The sequence below is a fragment of the Cetorhinus maximus genome, chromosome 6 (genome assembly GCF_964194155.1).
Source record: "Cetorhinus maximus chromosome 6, sCetMax3.hap1.1, whole genome shotgun sequence".
NCBI lineage: Eukaryota > Metazoa > Chordata > Chondrichthyes > Lamniformes > Cetorhinidae > Cetorhinus > Cetorhinus maximus.
The window spans coordinates 66,994,164-67,018,261 of record NC_135884.1 but is presented as its reverse complement, the minus strand read 5'-3'; the positions used below and the strand labels follow the sequence as shown (position 1 = coordinate 67,018,261).

Sequence of the window (24,098 nt, the reverse complement as noted above, 5' to 3'; positions counted from 1 at the left end):
GTGAAACATTGAGCGTGGAGGGAGGAGGGCGGTGGGATCTAACACTGGAGGGAGGTTATGGAGGTAGCGAGGTGCAGGATTTTGTGCAGGACAGGATACAGGTAGATAAATACTGGACAAGTTGCAGTTTAGGGAGGGCAGAGGATTGTAAGTGGGCAACAACAACATCGGAGAAATCGGGTGGTGAGAAAAGCACGGACAGGGTTTTAGGCAACGCCCATAAAGCAGGGGTGAAGATCAGTGAGACGTGGAAGTAAACAGTTTTGGTGACAGATAGAGCGTGAGGTTTGAGACTATGGCCCTGAATGGAGCAGGATGTCTTGGCTTATTTGGCCTGGTCTAGGCCAATTAAACATTTGACAAGGGGTTTGGAATCAGGGGCAAGAGTTATGGATGGGAATTTCTTTGAAGCTAGTTTTGCTCCATCAGTGTAACTTGGCTGGAAGTGTAACCAAATCCCCATTTTTGTGTTTCCATGGACATCCAATGAAGAGTTAGTGGGGGAAGCAGGAACAAAACTGAAGAAATCCCCAACCTATGACAAGGACCATGGTTTCGGTCTTTCTGATGTTGGAGCTTGGTTAGTTGGCATCCTACGCAAACTAACTCAGGTATCTGGGCTGAGATGTACACTGAGCCTCCTGGTCCAGCTCATTGCCAGGGGGCTCACTGAATCAGAGGCCAAGTGGCAACTGTAGCTCCCTTGTAATTTTTGTATTGAGATCAGGAGCGGAGGGAACAGACGTGGAAACTTTTATTCAGCAAAGTGAAACCATCCAGTCTCCAGGCTGCCATGTCCACTACCCTTTACCCAAGGTACGTTGGTTGTCTCAGGTAAGGACTTCATTTTGAACACTCCATAATTCTGAAAGGAAATGAAGGCCGGCATTTATACGTCTTTCGCTTCCACAGAAAGTTCCAAAACACTTCACAGCCAATGAATTACCTCGTGATGTGTAGTCATTGCTGCCATTTAGGAAATACAGCACAGCAAGCTCCCACGAACAGCAATAAGGTAAATGACCAGATAATCCATTTTTGGTTGAGGGATAAAGAATAGATGGGACATTTACCAACCGAGAGGGGTGTTGGGGCCTGGGTTTAACACCTCAACTGAAAGATGGTACCTCGACAGTGCAGCACTGCCCAAGGCACTGTAAGAAATGTCCTGAGCCTTGGGTTAAGGGCGGTGCAATAAAGACACAGATTGATTCACTAATCTACAGGAACTGGGTTTGCTCAGTTTTAAAGTTCCTGCACATCAAAAATGAGGATGATCTGGATCTGAAGGAGACTCTACTCACAGCTGATGGTAATGCCAAGCTCAACCCCTCTCTTCTTGGGCAGTTTCACGTGAAAGGTCCCACTACTGGGAACAACAGATTCTGCGGGAGAGAAACAAAGACAAGACAAGCCACATAAGATGCCAGGAATTTTTATCTGGTGAACACTGAGTGTTTAAGGTGCACATGCTCTGCATCTGACTTAAGTATTATTTTGATTTCCCTGGAATTGATGACCTGTGAACACCAGGTGAGTATTTAACAGGAAAGCAAAATACTGCAGATGCTGGAAATCTGAAATAAAAACAGAAATTGTTGGAAATACTCAGCAGGTCAGGCAGCTTCTGTAGTGAGAGAAACAGAGTTAATGTTTTAGGTTATCAACCTGAAATGTTAATTCTGTTTCTCTCTCCATAGCTGCTGCCTGATCTGCTGAGTATTTCCAGCATTTTTTGCATATATTTAACACATTTGTATAACATTCTTACTCCCACCGCTTCTAACAATTTATTTCAACTGGCTAACTTTATTCTTTCATGGGATGTGGTCATCGCTGGCAAGGCCAATATTTGTTACCCATCCCTATTTGCCCTTGAACTCAGTGGCTTGCTAGGCCATTTCAGAAGGCAGTTAAGAGTCAATCACATTGCTGTGGGTCTGGAGTCACATGTAGGCCAAACTGGGTAAGGATGGCAGATTTCCTTCCCTAAAGGGCATCAGTGAACCAGATGGGTTTTTACAACAATCGATGATGGTTTCATGGTCATCATTCCTAAGACCAGTTTTATATTCCTTCTCTAAAACACTGAAATAGAAGAATGTCATATGGTGTGTTAAATGTTCAAATATTGAGTTCACCAAGAGCACTTTCTGGGTTTTTACTATGTAATTGTTTATGCATCCAGCAGATGGAGCTCAGAATCTTGAAAGTCATCGTAGAATCTTACAGTAGAGGGGGAGACCATTAGGCCCATTGGAGCTATGTCAGTCCTTTAAAAGAGCAGTCTATTCATTCCCCTTCCATTGCACCATTTTCCCAAAGTCCTGCAAATTTCTCCTTTTCAATATTTGATTCCCTTTGAAAGTCAATCTGCTTCCACCATCCTTTCCAGCAGTGCATTCAGAACTCGCTGTGGAAACATTTTTCCTCCTCCTTTTCCCCTTTAGTTCATTTGCCAATTTTATTTAAATCTCCTCCCCCTGGTTATTGACCCTCCTGTCAGTGAAAACAGTTTTTGCCTGTTTACTCTATTCAAGTGGAATAGTAATTCAGCACTTACACATGAAGAATGGCCAATTGGGTAAGTGCCAAAGAGGGTTGCCAGCTACCCATATGGCAGCAGCACTAAGGGCCATCCAGGATTGTCCTGGGGTCTCCAAGAATTGAAGGGCACTGTTTCCACCAGGACCACTAAATAAAAACAAAGTGCTTCGTTTTAACATTTTCTTTGACCGTTTTATTTATTAGGTCGGAGATGGAGAAAGAAGATGGTTTGAACAGTGGGAGTGGTCGGAGAGAGGAGGTCATATGATGGAATCTCCAGGGATGTGTCCAATCAGATTTGGTGACCTAACTCCAGAGAACATACGGACATACAACTTAGGAGCAGGAGTCGGCCATTCAACCCCTTGCACCTGCTCCGCCATTCAATAAGATTGTGGCTGATCTGATTGTGGCCTCAGCTGCACATTCCGCCTGCCCCCAATAATCTTTGGAGGAGGAGTAAATGGGAAACGCAGAGGGATGGAAAACACAAATGGTTCCTTTGGTGATGAACTGCTTGTCAGACGTGACCCATTTCAACCAGCTACAACTGCCATCCAACTTCTGCGGCTGGAAATACAGCTGGCAGAGCCAGTGATCTCAGCACTTGCCCAATCACCTTGCCTTCGTAGCAGACAAGTGACGTTGAAGGGCAAGGAACATAGTGTCCGAGAGCGAGGGGACTCACCCGCTAAACAAACAGTGCCACTCAGCAAACCTCCCAACACAAACTGGGGGACTGTGGGGAACATCTGTACATAGGTCTACAGAGGTAAATGGCATCTTTATACCTTTACATGGTGGGCCTATACACAAAAGCCAAGCCTCCACTCTTAACCTCTCTCAGGAGTGTTCAAGCTTTTGTTTTACCTTCATGGACCACGACCCTATGTGGGATGCGCCAAGTTCCAAACCGGAAAAGCTGACACGTGCTCCCGTCACAGGAAATTCTGAAATCTCAGGAACGGAAAGGGTTTAAACCTGCATTCCCATTAATTGTGGATAGCTCAGGTTGCTGATACTAAACAATCTCCCTGATCTGATTCAGGATTTATCTTACCAATAAACAATCTTACCAATGAAGGACAGCCCCTTTCCAAACCTCATAAACCTCAAACAGGATACAAACTGTAAGCATAGGCAGGCCTGGCTCATCTAAACTTAGTAGGCTTCATTGCCAGGGGTCACAGGGCTGGATATGACCCATAAGCTATGGCATGGACACCTTGCACCCACAGGCTTCAAGCCTCACATTCATGATAGATTTGGTTCAACCAAAACCTCTTCTGCACTATTTCCATATTGCCAGTAACAGTCTGTGGCCTTCTTTGGTAACTCCTCTGTAGTTAGTGACAGCTGCAGTCACAGCCCACTAGTCATTTTCACTACTGGCCTGATGGGAATTCCATTAATTTATCTATTTTATCTACTCTGGTTCTCACAGGCCTCACAGACGGGTTTCAACCTACCTGCCACATCGAATTCTATCTCTAAGGTAACTTTGTTTGAGAGAGCTGCATCTCGCAACAGCTGGTTGGCCTCCTCGAGGGTCCCGTCCTCAGTTGGCATGCCGTTGATGGAGAGCACTCGATCACCCACCTGCACAAGTCCGCATCTGGACCCAGAAGGCGCCAGTTGAATATTTTGCAGGAGAGAAAAATGACAAAGAAAGAAAGTACGTTACCTGTGGCTAAGGAAACCAGGCCTGCAGCCTCCAACTTAGAAAGTATATACTCTCGTCTCTTATAGGAATCAAATCGTTTGCTCAATCAGTAAAGGAAGCTTTTATATAGCGCCTTTCATGACTTCAGGATGACTAAAATTATTTCACAGCCAATGAAGTGCTTGTCAGGTAATGTCACAGTTGTAGTGTAGGAAACTTAGCAGGCAGTTTGTACACAGCAAGATCCCACAAACAGCAATGAAATAAATCTATTTTATTGCTGATCATTGAAGAATAAGCATTGGCCAGAACACGAGGGAGAACTCCCTTGATCTTCTACAGATGGTGCTATCCCCAAGTTGCCCAAGCCAAGTGGTTTGCTAGCCCACTTCAGAGGACACTTAAGTGTCAACCATGTTGGTGTGGCTGGGTATAGGCCAGACCGGCTAAAGGATGGCAGGTTTCCTTCCCTGAAAGGTCTATGTGAACCAGCTGTGGATTATGACAACCTGAAAGCTTCATGATTACTCTCACTGATCTAGCAGCTCTTTATTTACTGATTAGTTTTAGCTGAAATCAAATTCTTAAACTGAAGAGGTGGGATTTGAACTCACGCTCTCTGGATTAATAGTCCAGCTCTCTGGGTTACTAAAGAGAGAAGAAAACCTTGCATTTATAGCTCCTTTCACAATCTCAAGGTGCGCCAAAGGGCTTTGTAGTGAACAAAGTACTTTTTTTTTGAAGTGTAGTCACTGTTGTATTGGAGGAAACATGATAGCCAAGATCCCACAGACAGCAATGTGATCATCATCAGATATGCTGGCCGGAATTTTCCAACCACCCCCCCAACCCCCCCCCACCCCCCCACCCCCCGCGGTGGGTTTCCCCGTGGCAGGGTTGGCAAGGCATTGAAATCTCCATTCACAACGGCAGGACCAGAAGACCCACTGGCCGTGAGGGGCTGGAAAATTCTGGCTGCTATTTTAAGGTGTTGTTGAAAGACAAATGTTGGTCAGCACAAAGGGAAGAGCTCCCTGCTCTTCTTTAAAGTAGTGCCATGTGATCTTCCCTCGAATTTTTCTTTGTTGCGGGCAGCCAGTTATTTTTTGCATGGTCCCTTTAAGATTGCTGCGCAGCCAAGCATGCACACGTCTTAAAGGGAACATTGGCTTTTTGTCACACTGTGCCGTACGCAAGCACCCTCGCAGCTTTGAAGGAACATTGGTGCCTTGGGTTCTTTTACATCCTCCTGAGAGGGCAGATGGGGCCTCGGTTTAAAGGCTCAAGTGAAAGATGGCACATTCAATAGTGCAGCATTCCCTCAGTGCTGCACTGCAGGTGTCAGCCTAGTTATTATGCTCCAGCCCCTGGAGTGAGTCCAGTAACATAACCACTACACAAGCGTTCACATGCTGAAACAATGCACAGTCAGATTTCTGAATGCAGATGACAAGGGTTGATCCTCCCATGTGATGTGGCATCAAGTCCATAATCTTGTGCTTGGGGCTTCAATCTGTCACCATAATTTAAGATGGATGAATTGAGTGTGTCATGTAGCTGCGAACCAATTTACAGTACTGATGCTGCATGGTCCCTTCAATGCCAGGTAGTAATTTTACTCAACTACCAAATGAATCATAATGGAAAATATATAGACATTTAATCATAATAATTAACACATCTAACTAATTACTGAGCAAATTGTTGTGCCTTATTTACTCAACAGCAATTCATTTCAATGAAAATTCCCTGTCACCGAGCTGGCAACCAGTGAAACAGAAAATGTATGAATATTCTGTCACACCAGCACCTTTTCACTAGATGGGTTTGTTACCGTGTGCTCCAATCCCTCCTTGGCCCTCCTATCTCCGTATCCTCTTCTAGCCCAACAATTCTCCGAGATATCTGCGCTCCTCCAATTCTGGTCTCATGAGCATCCCTGTTTTAATTGCTCCACCATTGGCGGCCATGCCTTCAGCATCCCAGGCACTAAGCTCTGAATTCCCTCCTTAAACCCCTCCAACTTTCTCTCCACTTATAGGACACTCCTTTAAACCTACTTCTCCGAACCAGCCTTTGGTCATCTGTCCTAATAGCTCCTTATGTGGCTGGGTGTCATTGCTTGGCAATGCTGCCTCGATGAAGCACCCTGGGAAGTTTTACTATGTCCAAGGTGCTTCTATAAATGCAAGCTGTTTTTGTAGCTTCTTTCTGTCACTAACTTTCGATGGGTAATAATGTCACAGTGTGCCTTCTAACCTTTCAGCCGGACTGTCTGGATCTATAAACCGTATGAGTGGCGGAGACGAGAGGGGTTCGGTGGCAAAGATTCCTCCCTGAAGCTGCAATCCAAATCCATTCAGCGGATCCCCTTTCAGAAAGATTTCCGTTGTCTCTGTGTGCACGATCTGTCCTCCTGGGCCTATTGTGCTCGAGGTTAGTGACACTAGAGAGTAAAAAGAGCAGCATGAAACACCGGTCAGGCTAGCGTTTGGTACAATAAGTGCAACAGTTCTTCAGCATTGTCCAGGAGCCCCATTGATACCTTGTGTAAAGGACAGAGCAGAGGTGTGCCCAAGAACTCAACTGACCCCACTGCTAAACCCCTCACCTGGGCTTTTGTTAAGACTTCTCTTTCCCTCGCCTTCTCCCAACCTCACTCCATCAACATCCCACAGCCTACAGCCTGTGAACTGAAGCCCAAGCACAAATCTGCTGAATGCTGTAGATGACGGGGGGAGGCGGGGTCCCAGTGATCCCTGGACTGTGCTGTTAGTATCGCTAATTAAAGTGATACACTGAGGGATTACTGCACCGTCGGAGGTGTCGTCCTACAGATGAACCATTAAACTGATGTTTCATCTGTCCTCTCAGGTCAATATAAAATACCCCTTTTCTACTATTTCAGAGAAGAGCAGGGGAATTCTCCTTGGTATCCTGGCCTATATGTATCCACCAACCAACATCATTGAAATACAGATTAGCTGGGTAATGCTGGTGTGGGATCTTGCTGTGCACAAGCTGATTGCCTCATTTTTCCCACACTACAACATTGGCTAAACTGCCAAAGTAATTAATTGGTGGTAAAGCACAAATCTTTCTTTCTTAGACTAAGCATGGTACCGGTAACTTATAGGTTAAAAAGGCTCCTCGAACAGCAGTCACTAAAATTCATCCCCTCCCCCTCACTGAAAAAACCTTCAAAGGAACTTTTGATATGGTTGCTCTTTAAAGAAATAGAGAATGATGATTAATTTTAATTTATTTTCTCTGTTGATCTAATTTTGTGCTAATGATATGAATGGCTGAGAGCAGTCAGTGAAGCTGACAGTCAAATTAAAACACACAGTTAAATTGACAACATCCCTGATGCCTTGCATACTTAATGAGTACCTACAGAGGTTAGTTTAACACTCACTCAGCGCTGGGCTCAGTGATTCCTTCCCAATCAGGGTCCTAATGATGGTAATAAGCCTTTCCAATCAAATGTGTTAAACAGAAAAGCTGTTAAAATTAATCATAATTCATTATAAACAGTGACAAAATGTGAATGCTTGCTGAGTTGTATGTTTTACATTTAAGCAAATGGAGACTTCCTGTTTATATTGGCTGGGGGCAGGTAGGGGGTTGGGGGGGTGGGGGGGGGGTGCAGGGAGGGGGGGGGGTGCAGGGAGGAGGGAGGGCTGTTAAAAACCCAAGGGCACTCTTTCAGGAGCAGCAGTAAATTCACTAAGTAACCTGACCAGCATCCCTTCTACAACCAACACCGCCAAAAATAGGAGCTTACCTAGTCATTCATCTCATTGAGGTACATGGGATATGCCTGACATTTGGTTAGTTTGTATTTTTGACATGTCACAAGCCCTTTGAGACATTTTGTCTTGATGAGCTGCTAGATAAATGTTAAGCATTTCAATAATTAATTATCAGGTCGTTAGAACCATAGAAGCAAAAAGACCTTGGCCCATCGAGCTAACCTTCGACCATCCTCGTAGACACAGAGCAGTTTTAAATTCACCCAGGCTGGATCCTCTAGTTCTGTTTATCGGGATCAAGTGAAGCAACTGATCACACATATCTAGTCCCCTTAGAATCTTAAAAAAACAGCAATCATGTCACCTCTCAACCTTCACTTCACCAGTCAGAACATGGCCAATTTACTTAAACACTTCTTCTAATTGCAGATCATCAGTTAAGCTGCTATGATGGGATATGAACCCATGTCCCCAGAGCATGAGCCTGGGCCACTGCTCCACTGACATTACCACTACACCACCATCTCAGTCTCATCAGTTAAGGCAGCACACAGGCTCAATGGGAGTGAATTATACACAGCTTTGGTTCAAGGAAGTAAGCTTCTGAATAGTGCAGTGCACTTCTGCTGAATCAAATTCTGAACTCCAATCGGGAATTGTCCCCTTTCCTTGCTTGCCTCCTGCTTCTACAATTTGGTTACTCATTGCTGCTCCTTTGTAGTCCTTTGTCCAGCCTCTCAACAATGCCAGAAGTAGCATTTCATCCCCATTTTCCAAACTAGCGTTAAAGTCATGAGTTTTTGTGAGGGTGCAATGAGTTAAAATGATGCTCTCATTATGACAAAAAATACTGTTTGGCTAACCAACATTTGGCTCTCCTATAGTGATAGTGCAATGAGGTGAAACATACTGGCTGGGATTTTTATGTGTCACCACTGTGACTAAACTGGCAGGTTGTTCTGATAAGTAACTGTCACTCCTCTGAAGCAAGTGGTTGGGCGGGGGAGGGGTTCAAAATCTTGGCACATCTAGACCTCAGTGCTGTATTGAGTGAGTGCCGCTCTGGCGGAGGTACATCCTTTGGATGAGATTGATAAATCAAGGGAGACCCTGTCTGTCTGTTTACGTGGAGGCAAAAGATCCCAGAAGCACTATTTGAAAAAGAACTGGGAGTTCTCATAATGTGTTAACAACATTTCCGCCTCAACTGACGTTGCTGTAACAGATTAACTGGTCATTTATCTCAGTTGCGGTTTTGGGTTCTTGCTGTGCGAAAATTGGTTCCTACGTTTGCCTACAAGGCAAGAGCACTAACACCTCAAAAAGTAGTTAATTGGCTGTGTAGCTCTTTGGATATCCTGAAGACATCATAAGGTGTCATTTAAATGCAAGTTGGTTGTTTCACCCTAGGTGTGTGTAAATTATTGGAACAAGGTCCATGAATGAAAGGGGAGCTTCAAGACAAGTATTTTTTTGTCAATTAAGGAAAGACTTCTAAATAGTCGTTTGGTGGTACAGAACTAGAGTATTGCTGAAAAAAAAGGCATTTCTTTTTGTTCAAAATTTTTCGTCTTGCACTCATCAGGACAATTCTCAAAAATACCAAATATAAAGGAAACAACAATATATACTGTATGAGAAGAGAGTGCTGATTGGTTGGGACGCTGATTGGTAGAGGTGTTGCCATTGACAATGCACTAGTTGATGGTGACTGATAGTTAACTGCCCAGCATTGTTTGAAATTTAAACCAGGCAGCTTGACTCCAATTAATCAAGGCATTGCTCTAAGGGATGAACCAGTGAATGGCTCTCTTCTCATACACCATAAATATTTTGTTTCCCTTACATTTACTATTCTTGTGAAATCTTTTTCTCTCAGCAATACTAAAGAAAGAGTTGCATTACTTTAGTGTCTTGTGCAACCCCAGGATATCCCAAAACTAATGAAGGACTTTTGAAGTGCAGTCACTGTTGTAGGGAAGGTGGTAACTAATTTGCGCACACCAGGACCCCACATACAGCAATGAGATAATGGCATACGAATTGTTTTATTGGTGTTAGTTGAGGGGTAAATATTGACTAGGAGACACCAAGGAGAATTTCCTTGTTCTTCTCTGAAATAGTGCCATGGGATCTTTCATGTCCACCTTAAAAGGAAAACAGGACCTCAGTTTGACATCTCATCCAAAAGACAGCACCTCCAACAGTGCAGCACTCCCTCAACACTGGACTGCAGAACCATCCCAGTTTGAGTAGAGCCATTACTCATGCATTATGATCAATACATATTTCTAGCTCTTTTATTCATGCTGATTTCAATACATTTGAATCACTGGCTGACAAAATGTCCTCTTATCTGACATCAGCTGGAATAGAATTGAGTTTTTAAGATTTTTCATCTCAAAGTAATTGCTTAGTTTCATAGAATACAATGTCATAACTAAAGACTGTGGTCATGTAAGCAGAGCCTGTGGGATAACAACATTCATTTCATGAATGGTAATAGGGTCCCCTGGATTAAATCTCCCATTATTAAACTGCTGATGTTTTCACAGCTTAGAAGCCTTACCAATTAACCAGGGTAGCATCACTGTATCTAATATTGAATCTGTCACTTATTACAAAAAAACACATCCAATTGACATTCTTGAAATCCTTCGTAGCAAGCACCATTTTACACTAATGGGAAAAGGAACTCTGCCCTCAAGCTTCAGAATCTCTTGTACCAGCCGCTGTGAGGCACCAAGACTACCCACTTTCTACCTTCTCCTTGTTACCACCTGTAAGGAGCGTCACTTCATGAAGACACAGGTTGGGATAAGAACTCACGAGCCCTAATTTGTTTCAGTTGGATATACTGTACTTAGATTTCCAGAAGGCATTTGCTAAGGTGCCACATCAAAGGTTATTGCGGAAAAAAAAAGCTCGTATGGGGTAACGTATTGGCATGGATAGAAGATTGGCTGGCCAACAGGAAACAGAGGGTAACAGAGCCGTAAATGGGTCTTTTTCTGGTTGGCAAGATGTAATGAGTGGCGTGCCACAGGGATCAGCGCTGGGGCCTCATCTTTTTACAATTTATATAAATGACTTGGACGAAGGGGCAGATGGTTTGATTGCTAAATTTGCTGACGACACAAAGATAGGTAGGAAAGTAAGCTGTGAGGAGGACATCAGGGTGCTACAAAAGTGCCATAGACAGGTTAAGTGAGTGGTCAAAGATCTGGCAAATGAAGTATAATGTCGGCAAGCATGAAATTGTCCATTTTGGCAGGAAGAATAAAAAAGAAGCAGATTATCTAAATGGTGAAAGTTTGCAGAGCTCTGAGATTCAGAGGGATCTGGTTGTCCTAGTGCATGAATCACAAAAGGCTAGGATGCAGGTACAGCAGGTAATTAGGGAAGCGAATAGAATGTTATCAATTATTGCAAGGGGAATTGAATACAAAAGTAGGGAGGTTATGCTTCAGTTGTACAGGGCATTGGCAACACTACTGGAGTACTGTATTTATTATTTAAAGAAAGATGTAAATGCCTTAGAAGCAGTTCAGAGAAGGTTTACCAGACTAATACTAGGAATGGGCTGCCTTATGAGGGAAGGTTGGACAGATTAGACTTGTAGCTACTAGAGTTTAGATGAGTAAAAGGTGACTTGTTTAAAACCTTTAAAATCCTGAGGGACTTTGTGACAGAGTGGATGTGAAGAGGGTGTCTCCTCTTGTGGGAGAATCTAGAACTAGGAGTCATGGTTTAAAGATAAAGGGGTCGCTCATTTAAGACAGAGATGAGGAGAACGTTTTTCTCTCAGAGTGTCGTGAGTTTTTAGAACTCTCTTCCTCAAAAAGCAGAGGAGGCAAAGTCTTTGGATATTTTTAAGGCAGAGCTAGGCAGATTCTTGATTGACAAGGGGTTGAAACGTTATCGGGGTAAGTGGGAGGTTACAATCAGATCAGCCATGATCTTATTGAATGGCGGAGGAGGCTTGAGGGGCCGAGAGGCCTACTCCTGCCCCATGTTCGTATATCCCTTCCTTTAATGAATGAAAACTCCATATGTAGACGATAATTTGCTGGTATTGGCTCTTTCTTTATGCAAACAATGACATCTTGGCAATATGAAGAAGAACTTGTACTTGCATGGAGCATTTCACAACGTCGGCACGTCTCAAAAGATTTCACAGCCAATGCTGTCTTTTAAGGTTCAGTCACTGTTTTAATTTATGCACAGGAAGGCCGCAGGAAGTGTCCAGGTTGCCTGTTGTAGGCATTGATTGAGAGGTAAATATGGCCCAGGAGACCAGGACATTTCTTCAAAAGAGTGCTGTGGGATATTTTACATTCCCCTGAGAGGGAAGACAGGGGCCAGAATTTTCCCCTCCCGAATTGGGGGTGGGATAGATTTTCCATTCCTGCCCGCTGCAGGACCATAAATTCCCGCCCGAAGCCAACAGACCTTCTGATGGTCCATCAAATTTTCCATCCCGCCAGCAATGATTCCTGCATTGGGTGGGACCAGAAAATCCCTGGAATGGAGGCGGGAAGGCAAAAAATGTGACGCTGGCGGCCTGGATGCTGGCCTGTCGCCTCCGTTCTGACTCTGACCGTTTTCCCGAGGACAAGGGGATGGTGGGGGCTGCAGAGCAATGGGGGAGGGGGCGGTCAGGGGTGCACAGTAAAGTGAATTTATTGGGTGCGTTGATGTCATTAAGAACTCGCCTTCTGACTCCCCAGGATTTCCATGGGGGCGTGTGGCCGTTAGGAGCTTTCTGAAGCTGACCAGCTCCAGCCTGGTGGGAACAGGGGTGGCAGTGCTGAAACAGTTCCATTTAATGCAAAAGAAAATAAAAGATTGGACAAAAAAGTGCTGAACAGGAAGAAAATTTTAGTAACCAACCTTCCTCTACCCTCTCGCGGGTCCCAGTCTCTCTCTATTTGCTCTGGCCACTTTGAACATGAAGATCCTCAACTTTTTAATGCCAAACACAGATGGCTGTCAATTCAGGACAGAACATGGCCCCTTTCCCTAGTGTCCCGCCTCCGTTCCGGCTCTCCTGGCCACTAGTTGGTCGGCAGACCCATCGATAGGGCCATTAAGACCCCAATTTTGTGCAAATCGCTCTTCAGGGCACTTTGGGGTCGGGGGTGAGTTTACGACTCGGAATTGAACCCGTCTCCCAATTTCCTGCCTCCAGCGGGAAAGTCCAGTCGTAGTTCTCAGTTTAATGTCTCATCCCAAAGAGAACGCCTCTGACAGTGCAACACTCCCTCAGTACTGCGCTGAAGCATCGCCTGGATATGGTCAAGTCTCTGGATTGGGACTCAAACCCACAGCCTTTTGGATTCAGAGGCCAGCCTATAGCAACTGAGCCAGGGTAAAGAGTTAAAATATCAAATATATAAAGAGGGTTCTGCCAATCTTCTGCAGTTACAACGACCGATTAGGAGAACCACAACAGAGGAACTTAGTAATAACTTGGATAAAGGTAGTTCTAATGAAGGAGATCCAGAGATGTGAGCGGGATTTTCCGGCCCCAACACTGGTGGGCATCATTGCAGGCAGGGCGGGAAGATTTGAAAGGCCATTATAAGTCGATGGCTCTCCAAATTTTCCTGTCCCACCCATGGTGATGCCCGCCAGTGTCGGAGACAGAAAATCCTGGCCATGAATCCAAATCCCACCATGGCAGCTAAATAAATAAATTTATTTAATTAAATAAATCTGGAATAAAAATCTAGTATCAGTATTGGTGACTATGAAATTACTGGATTTTTGCAATAGCCCATCTGGTTCACTAATGGCCTTTAGGAAAGGAAATCTGCTGTTCTTACGTGGTCTGGCTTATATATGACCCACAGCAATGTGGTGAATTCAAACTGCCCTCTGAAATGACCCAGCAAGCCACGCAGTTGTAAAAAAACTGCTATGTGGTGCTGTAAGACTAAAATGCACACAGACTATGTGGCATAGTCCTAGGCATCGGACAAGACAAAGGCATGCCCAGCTCCGTCAATCTGCATAGTTCCCCTCACGGGTCCTTGTGCCAGAATTGGGAGAGTTGACCCACAGACCAGTCAAACAACAGCCTGCCATAGTCATGCTGACAGAGTCATAACTTTCGGTCAATGTCCCAGACTCAGTCATCACCATCACTAGGTGTGTATTGTACCGCAGGCAGAACAGAACCAACAGAAGTGGCACTCAGTATTAGTTGGGAGGGAGTGATCCTGGGAGTCTTCAATATTGATGCTGGATACTATGCCATCAGATGGCAAGGAAACCCCCTGCTGATTATCACCACCCTCCCTCCCTCAACTGATGAATCAGTACTCCTCCATGTAGAACAATACTTGGAAGAAGCACTGAGGGTAGCACAGAATGGATCTGAGTGGGGTCTTCAAAGCCCATCACCAAGCATGGCTTAGGTCCAGAAATAACTGGCCAAGTCCTGAAGAACTTAGCTATCAGACTGGGTATGTGGTAGGTGTCTTTTATTCATTCATGGGGTGTGGGTGTCACTGGCAAAGCTGGCATTGACCTTAAAAATGTGGTGGTGAGCTGCCTTCTTAAGCCACTGCAGTCCATATTGCGTAGGTACACCCACAGTGCTGTTAGGGAGGGAGTTCCAGGATTTTGACCCAGTGACAGTGAAGGAACAGCAATATATTTCCAAGACAGGAAAGTGAGTGACTTGATGGAGAACTTGTGGTTAGAGGTGTTCCCATGTGTCTGCTGCCCTTGTCCTTAGGGTGGTCAATAAACATTGGCCTTCCCAACAACTCCCACATCCAGTGAATGAATAGAAAGAGTTATTTGTGAAATATTGTCTCCACTAGTTGGTTAATCAATAACAAGAGTCATAGAGTCAGGATTATCACAAATATTCTTTCGGAAAGCAAAATTGACATCCTAACCCAATCTGATCCAGATGTGACTCCAGTTACACACCAATATGCTTGACTCTTAACCACTTTCTGAAGTAATCTAGCAAGCCTCTCAGTTGTATTCAAGCCCCACCAGCATCTTCTCAAGGGTGACGAAGATGAGAAACAAATGCCCTCCCTGACAATGATGCACACATCCCAAGGATAACTTTTTTTCACGCAATGGGCTGATAGAACGTTAAATGCTTGCACAGGTGACTACATCCTTGTTTTCAAATTCCTCCATGGCTTTGCCCTTCACTATCTCTGTCATCTCCTCCTGTCCTACAGTCCCACCCCACCCCTCCAGAGATATCTGCGTTCCTCCAATTCTGACAATCTGACCCCTTGTGCATCTATGATTTACTTAACTGCATCATTGGCGGCCATGCATCTAGCCATCTAGCCTTAAGCCTGCATTTCCCCCCTTAAACCTCTCTGCACCTCTACTTCCCTTTCCACCTTTTAGACACTCCTTAAAGCCGACCTCGTTGACCAAACTTTTGATCCTCTTTAACTAATGTTTCCTCGTGTGGCTCCAAAGCAGATTTTATTTGATTATGCTTCTGTGAAAGGCACACGTTACTATGTTAAACATGCTACAAAAATGCAAGTTGTTGTGGGGAATATTCTCTTCTTCGGGGTGGAGTTCCAGTAGGTGGCTCTCCCACTCATCCCACTGGATGCACCTGAAGCTTTTTCCATATGGAATAAGGTTCATTCCATATGAATGCCGGCCTCCTGTTGGGATTCCCACCGGCAAGAAGGGGCCCACTGCTGTGAGAGTATAAAATCCTGAGGACACAGCTGCTAGGATATCAGAGCAGCCACAGACTAAAAGCTATGGAGAAGGTGGATCACGGAGTGGGTGACAGATCAAGAATTATTTCGAAGGTGAGTGAGTGGAGTCGTTTACAGATCGAGGGTTGAAGAGTGGGAGAAGGTGGGTCTATGAGGCCGGTGTAACAATCATGTTCCTTCATGTTCTCTGCTTTTGCTGTGACCTTAAATTCAATTCCTATCCTCCACCTATTAGAAAGGGGATTGCATTGTGGAAGGAATGCTCTCTACAGTGAAAATTGGTAATAAAAATGAACTAAATATTTAAATTTTTTGACATACTGTTTTGTTTTTAAAGGGTTTGAGAATTCCTTAAAATATTTTCCATTAGTAAAACAGCCATCAAAACGTTGTATTCTCCCAAGTTTCCTATGTTCTTGCCATCTAGATTCTCTTCATGCGTCATCCTTCCTCCTTTGATTTTTCAATCTTTTAAGAACGTCTATGCTCTTCTCAAATTTCCTTGTTCAACCACCTAAGTTCAGAATTTCCTTTTATTTTCTACTTGGGTGTAACACATTGAATCTGTTCCCTCCCTGATCTGTTTAATTGACATTTGGTTTTAGTGATTTTTTTCCCATTGTGTTCAATCACTGAAGACGTCAGAGAGGAATTCCCTGCTTATCGGCCCTGGGTTTCTTTTCCTTGCCCCTTGGCTTTCCCAAGAGATACAGAATACACAGATACAGTGTAATTAACAAGATATGCTGGAACGATTAAAATTCCCTTACTGCAACTGGTAAGATTGTTTGTTGGTTCGCTGTCACCATAGCCTTAGTGGGGCCATCAACATCGTCTTGCTTCTCCCCTGCTTTTCTTCAATTCTCCCTCAGTCCACATCTCAATGTTATCTGCCCATCCAATTTTTCTCCTTTCTCTTCTGTTTTTATCCTCAATTTCTCCCCCAGTTGTTGTCAGGACAAGGTTGTTGGGTTTTTGTTTCCAATGTCCATCCTTGTCCATCCTTTCTCTCTCTAACTGTACTTAGCAACCCTTCTGATTCCTGAGCTTCTACTCTTGATCTAACCCACTCATTTCTCTCTCTGTCTATCCAGTTGATACACTTGCAGTATCTGATAATAAAAACTTCCTATAATTGATGACTTGGTTGGGTACACTTACTATCGTCAATATGGTACATCTTGAGAGACTCGCAGTCAAAGATTTGCTACATTCATCTGAACTCTCCCTGGTACTCTTTTGGCGAAGCCATTCACCAATTTATTAGAAAGTGGTTAATGTTGTGGAACTCCAGACAAATATTTTAAAACATAAGCAAAATCCTGCGGATGCTGGAAATCCAAATTAAGAATAGAAAAACACTGGGAATTCTCAGCAGGTCTGGCAATATTTATTGCGGGAGAAACAGAGTTTCGCATAAAGCAACTGTTTATCACCAATTACTGCAAGTGTTATCTTACTTGGTGCAGTGAGTGTGTGTTTATATTATAAAGTGTTTGCTTGCCATAGTTTCAGGGCATGAATGTTCTACAGCAAGAGATTAATTTCATTTTAATTACTATTTTACGATTGACAGCTATCAAGAGATTGAAAATGAAAGACATTAATGAGACTCACATGAACTCTTGTACTCTTTCCTTCTCATCCTCCGCCTCATCATGGTTGCTCGCGGGCTCATGGGATGAACATTCCGCGAGAGAGTGTTTGTGTTCTGGGAACTGAAACCTGATGTGCCGCAAGAGGGAGGAGAACAGCTGACTGGGACCAGAGCTGAGGGAGAAAAAGTTTCAGACAGAGAGGGTGTGGGTCAGCTCATAATCGTAAAGGGAGTAATAAAGAATCAATCAGTCATTCCTCATGGATGAATACGGTTATATACACTGTGTAATGGTTTGGGGCTGAGTACAGTTGCCGGCCCTCCAGGATCGAGTCAGTCTCCAGGAACTGAAGATTAACCACCAGGGCACAGCTGGGACAAAAATCATCAGGACGTTAGCAGCTTGTTTTTCTATTTTCTATGCAAATTTTCACTTTTAGTTATAGAAATATTGGAGCTAGGGAACAAAACCTGCTTAACTGAGAATCAAGAGTCATTGTTTTGGACATTGAGCAGTCTACTCATTTCCCAGTCGTCATGGGAAGGCGGGGCACCATGATGATGGACATGGAATCATTGAATGGTTACAGCACGGAAGAAAGCTATTTGGCCCAACATATCCATGCCGGCTCTCTGTAAGAGCCACTCCCCTAGCCCCACTGCCCCGCCTTTTCCCCGTAACGCTGCTGATTCTTTCTCTTCGAGTCCAATTCCCTTTTGAAAGCCACGATTCAAGCTGCCTCCAACACGCTTTCAGACAGTGCATTGTGTTAAATCCAATAATCACATGTTGAGGAAAGCCTGTACCTAAGACAGGTTTATTTCCAAGCCTGCAGTTTAAAAACACAGACTCTTCCAATTCCCCCGCAACCCAGTGTGAACACCTTTTTACACTCTTGTAATGAAGTCCTAATACTTCCCCAACTGGGGATAGCTGCTCTTGATTCCCAACTTAAAGTGCGTACTCTATTGCAGCACAATTCCAACATTAACACATTCTACTTGCTCGCTGCACTTGTTGGGCAACTAGTAGCTGGTATGTAGAAGCAGGTAATTGGAGGAAGAGGTCACACCTGGAGTTTAGAAGAGTAAGAGGTGACTTGATTGAAACGTATAAGATCCTGAGGGGACTTGACAGGGTGGATGTGGAGAGGATGTTTCCTCTTGTGGGAGAGTCTAGAACTAGGGATCGCTACTTAAAAATAAGGAGTTGCCCATCTAAGACATAGATGAGCAGAAATATTTTCTCTCAGAGGGTAGGGAGTCTTTGGAACTGCCTTCCTCAAAAGGCAGTGGAAGCAGAGTCTTTGAATGCTTTTAAGGCAGAGATAGGTAGATTCTTGATAAACAAGAGGGTGTAAAGTTATTGGGGAAAGGCGGGAGGTTATGATCAGAGTAGCCATGATCTTACTAATTGGCAGAGCAGGCTTGAAGGGCCGAGTGGCCTACCCCTGCTCCTAAGCCGTAAGTTCGTATATGATGAAACATCCAGGAATATGTCTGACCACAATTAGCGACTCCAGGACTGGGGCTTGAGGGAAGGCCCGAGTTCATGTGCTGACACGGAGCTTTGTACGAGGGATTGGGGATTCAGGATTCAAAACGGCAGTGTGGTTTGCCATTGAAATTCATGGATAGGAAGACTGAACTGCAATTGCTGACTTCCATGCCAGAATTCCCAACATGACCTCCTCTGGCACAGAGTTCCATGCCAGGAGAATTTATTTGGTAACATCTTTGGGGAGCCACATTCTATAAAATCTGAATTTCTCTTTGGATTGAGGTGGGTAAGCTTTGAGCTCTAACACTTCCCCAGTTTTTACAGCTGCAATAATGAGGTGCTACACGAAACAGGGATTTAGTGCCTTCAAAGCAGGAGCATCTTTAAAAGCAAGGATTTGTGAATTAAAGCCTTAACACTGTAAGGCGATTGATTTATTGATAACCCCTCAGGAGGGTCCTGAAGTTTCCAGGAATCAAAGATTAATTTACTGAGCATTGCCATGTGTAAACCCAGGAGTAAAAACATAGGGCCTTTCAAAAAATGGTGCATTTTTTTTCATCTATTTTGTTTACTCTTTGTAAAAATATTGGAGAAGATAAAAACATGTTTGACTAACTGCCAACGATTATCCAATCAGGTGAGAGATCGCCTCATGTTAAGTTTAGTGTGGGAAAGTGGGCCCTGAGAGGATGGATGTGTCAGGTGACCAATGGTGGGTGTGTGGGTGCAGGAGGTCATGTGAGGAAACCTCCAATCAGAGCTCCCTCCCCCACCTCACTAGCATCCCAGCAACCATCAAAGCAAACTGAGGGAAACTCACGATAAAACCAACAAATAACAGGTAAAAAGAGTTTGAGATTCTACTGCTGGTGATTGAGAAGTGATCTCTGAGCTGCACTCTTTGAATCAAATAGTCACTTGGTAGTACAGAACTTGAGTATTGCTGAAAAAAGAGACATGCTGTCCAAACTTTTCACCTTGCACTCATCAGGACAGATCCAAGAATGTCAAATTTCAAAGTGAACAGCAATTTATACTGCATGAGAAAAGGGGTGCTGATTGGTTGGCAAGTCAGCTCTGACTGGTCGAGACATTGCGATGGATTACACTGACAATCAGTTTAAGATTATTAGTCAGACTCACTTACATTTGCTAGAAGCTACATATAGTCATATGCAGGAACTTGTCCACTGCAGGCAAAAGGAATATGTCCAGACATTGCACCTTTTTGAATAAGCGTGGGGGGCAATAACTCCCTAGTGCATTTGCCATGGCAATGTCTTGACCAATCAGAGCCAACTTGCCAACCAATCAGCACCCCTTTTCTCATGCAGTATAAATTGTTGTTCCCTTCGAAATTTGATATTCCTGCATCCGTCCTGATGTGTAAGATGAAAAGCTTCAATAGCATGAATGCCTAATACAAGATGAAACAGTGGAAATGTTGGCAAGTTAATCCAATTGTTTGGCTACAAATCAAAACACCTCCTGAAGGTAAAATGATAGGATGTAGTTGGATCAACCATTGATTGATTGGGGAAGGAGCATCCAATCTCCACACCTAGGGCTGCATGCAGCACCCCAAGCCCTGACAATCTGAGCTTTGAATCCCAGGTAACTTGGTCCTACTTATTTTCATATCGCTTATTCACTGGTCTGCCCTGTTTGAGTTGTGGGACAAAGGGGCAACTCAACATCACATGCTTGACCCTAATACTGATCTGTACGTCTCTGTAAATTAGTTTAGGAAAAGCCCTCAACATTAAAATGTGGAATGAAGGAGTTTTGGGAAGTAGTTACTGTGAAGACGACTCCCAATTGTTGGTCAAAGTAGATATCTGAGATGCCACAGAGTCTGCCCCGCCCTCGCCAAGGCTTTGGGCCTGCCCATGTAGGGTCACTATAGACCTCCTCTGTGATATCAGAGGGTGGCTGTCCTTGATGGTACTTCTTTGGTCTGCTTTTCACTCTCATGCTCCAGACTTAGGCTTGACCCTTGTTGATTTACTTCTAACCTTTATTTCCCTTCATTATGAGGAGAGGGTAGTATAATGGTAATGTTACTGGAATAGTAACCCAGGGGCACAGGTTCAAATCCCGCCATGGCAACTGGTGGAATTTAAATTCAATTCACAAAAATCTCAGATTGAAAGTTACTCTCAGTAATGATGACCATGAAACTATCATCAATTGTTGTGAAACCCCATCTGGTTCACTAATGTTCTTTAGGGAAGGAAATCTGCCGTCCTTACCTGGTCTGGCCTACATGTGACTCCAGACCCACAACAATGTGGTTGACTCTTAACTGCCCTCTGAAATGGCCTAGGAAGTCACTCAGCTCAAGGGCAATTAGGGATGGGCAACAAAGGTTAGCCTTGGCAGTAATGCCCCATGAAAGAATAAATCAAAAATTTAGAAAGCATTTCCACTGATGAGAATAGATATTCCTTCTGGTTTGTATGGGTCATGCTATGGTGTTTCTGCTTGCTTTAGCTGTACCCTTCTCTCTGTTGAGTATAATGATTTTGTCTTCACGTTACTGAGCACCATCATAGATTTATATTTAATATATATATGTTCAATAATTTAAGAGAATAGTCATTTGGTAGTACAGAACTTGAGTATTGCTGAAAAATGAGACTTTTTTTGTCAAAGCTTTTCGTCTCACTCTCATCAGGACAGGCAAGAAAATATCAATGTCAGGGGAAACAACATAGTTACACTGTTTGAGAAGAGAGTGCTGATTGGTTGGCAAGTGGACTCTGATTGATAGAGGCATTGCCATGGAGAATGCACCAGTTGATTGTGACTGACAATTAACTGCCAAGCATTGTTTGAAATTTAATCCAGACTGCTTGACTCTGATTTGTCAAGACATTGCTCTGGGGAATAAACCAGCGAATGGCTGTCTTTTATTTTGTTTCGCTGAAACAGGTGCAATGTGTGTACATATTCATTCTGTCCACAAAGAACAGGGCTCTCTATAATAATATATGTAGCTTCCAGTACACACCAATCAGAGCCCACTTGCCAACCAATCAGCACTTTCTTCTCATACAACATAAATATGTTGTTTCCCCTGACATTGGTATTTTCTTGCAAATTGTCCTGATGAATGCGAGATGGAAAGCTTTGACAAAAAAGTCTCTTTTTTCAGCAAGTTAAGAGAAAGTAGTTTTGTGCACTGACTTGTCCTATTTGGCACTCTTACCGAGAATGTAATTTTAACTTATGGAGTGGTGTCAGCTGCAAGGAATCTGGGCACCCTGGGTAAGCAATTTTACTTAACACTCCATCTTAAACACTGTGATGCAGGAAACGCCTTATTAACACACTAGTGACATTGCTTAGGAGTATCTGTATCTTTGTAGCATTAATGTTACCTCGGCAAAACATACACTGCGTGAGTAGGTAGGAGTCGTAGGCTGGACTCCCATTCCAGGTGAGACTGGGCTTCCAGCTTGAACCCAGTGTGACATCTTACTGTTGACCCAGCACATCAGGGCTGCAATAAACAGTGTCACACATCAACGTCCACAGGTGCTGAGGGTAATTGTCCAATCTCAACAATTTTGCCCTGTCATGAAGCCAAGCAGCTGCCAGGCACTTTTCCAACACAGAAGTCTAAAATTGGAAGCAGAATTACTGCAGCTGGGCTTTAAATGTCTCCTAACATTTGGTGCTGACAGATGTCATGGTTTAAAGGTTCCTTTGCACATCCACTTGGTGAGGGAATAGTGCTGAGCACCATGAAGCTAATGGAAAAGGAATTGGAGAGAAAATAAACAGGCCTGCTTGTAAAAAAAAAGATGCATTCCAAGGGACTGGATGTTCCTGGAGCTGGTGTTGAAGGGGTTCCCAGGTTTGAGCATTGGTTCGGAGAGATAAGCTAAGTTACTGTACATTTGCAGTAGTCCGAGTTGGATAGAGGGGTTGCTGCACTCCAGGTAGGTGTCTTGCAGTGCCCTGGGTGGTAGGTGTGGCAGTAGTTGACGCAGGGGTCCCAGCAGTGATGGTGGTCACTCTTCTGAATCTTAACTGTCCATTGACCAGTGGGAGATTGAGGGGAAATGGAAAAGAGAGACAAGAGAAAGAAAATATGAATAAAGCCCAATTCTTCCAAAGTGACACTGCACCACTTAAAAGACCACTGCCAGCATATTGGGGATGGGCAATGGTTGGCTAGCTCAATGCCAGAAATAAATCAGACCAACCATGACGTTATGCATGAAAATAATGAGACTATCATCTAAATTAGTTTAGTACTCTGCTTTTGTTTTAGTCAGAAGACAGCTGTCCTTTAAGAAGCTCTTTCACAAGAAATGGCCCAAATCTTGTGTTGACGTTCATTTTCACAATTTACTCACTGTGGCAAATATCAGACCTTCCACTGAACATTCATCACATTGCTTTGATCTCCTGACACTGTAACAATCATAGAATATCAATGAATTCAACAGGCATGATCCACTTTTCATAAAGCCTGGCCAAAATGGAATCATTCACAATATTCTGGTTAAACACACTTCAGTTTTTTGCTTTATAATACACTGATAATCTCCCATTATAGATGTGGCAGGCTACCAATCCTATAATTATGAGGATACATCTCATTATTAAAAACCTGGAGGACAACTCCGGGAGCAACTTACCAGCTGGAATTGAATTGAGAAGTTCGAGAAGTTTATATAAGGATAAGAATAAATAAAGCTATGGGCTGGAACCTAATCGAGGGGTTGGGTTGGTTTATGTACAGAATAATGGATACCTGGCAGTGAGTTATAGGCTGGTATCCAATTGAGGGATTCAGTGGGGGTTTACATGTAGAGTAACAGTTACTTGGGAGTGAGTCACAGATTGGAACCTAATCGAGGGGTTGGGATGGTTTATGTACAGAATACTTGATAACCCAGGAATGAGTTAGAGGCTGGAATTTAATTGAGGAGTTTGGATAATTTATATATGGAATAACACATATCTGGGAGTGAGTTATAGGTGGGAGCCTAATCGAGGGGTTTGGATCATTTATATATAGAATAATACATATCTGGGAGTGTGTTACAGGCTTGAATCTAATCGAGGGGTTTGGATCATTTAAGTATCAATGACATTTTTTAATTGGCCAATGATGAATCTTAGAAGGATTTCCCAGATTTACAAGAATCTGGGTTAGAAGATCAGTAATTTAATTGACTATCCATCCCACTACGTTTATCATGACTACAGCTTGACCATAGGGACTTTGGCAATTTTTCATCGCACAACTTGTTTCTAATATCTGAAATGCTTTGTCGTGAGGATCACAAAATGA

General features: G+C 43.6%; 1 protein-coding gene across 1 annotated transcript in view; it reads right to left on the bottom strand.

The window, feature by feature from the left end:
* The window catches only part of grip2b (glutamate receptor interacting protein 2b), a 185,655-nt gene that overhangs the window by 47,697 nt on the left and 113,860 nt on the right, over window positions 1-24,098 (bottom strand). Inside the window, exons 10-14 of the mRNA XM_078542930.1 lie at window positions 22,691-22,825; window positions 17,304-17,456; window positions 6,470-6,656; window positions 4,017-4,162; window positions 1,301-1,385 (exon numbers count right to left, since the gene is read on the bottom strand). Of these exons, the coding sequence (XP_078399056.1) occupies window positions 1,301-1,385; window positions 4,017-4,162; window positions 6,470-6,656; window positions 17,304-17,456; window positions 22,691-22,825 (706 nt within the window). The remainder of the gene's footprint in view (window positions 1-1,300; window positions 1,386-4,016; window positions 4,163-6,469; window positions 6,657-17,303; window positions 17,457-22,690; window positions 22,826-24,098) is intronic.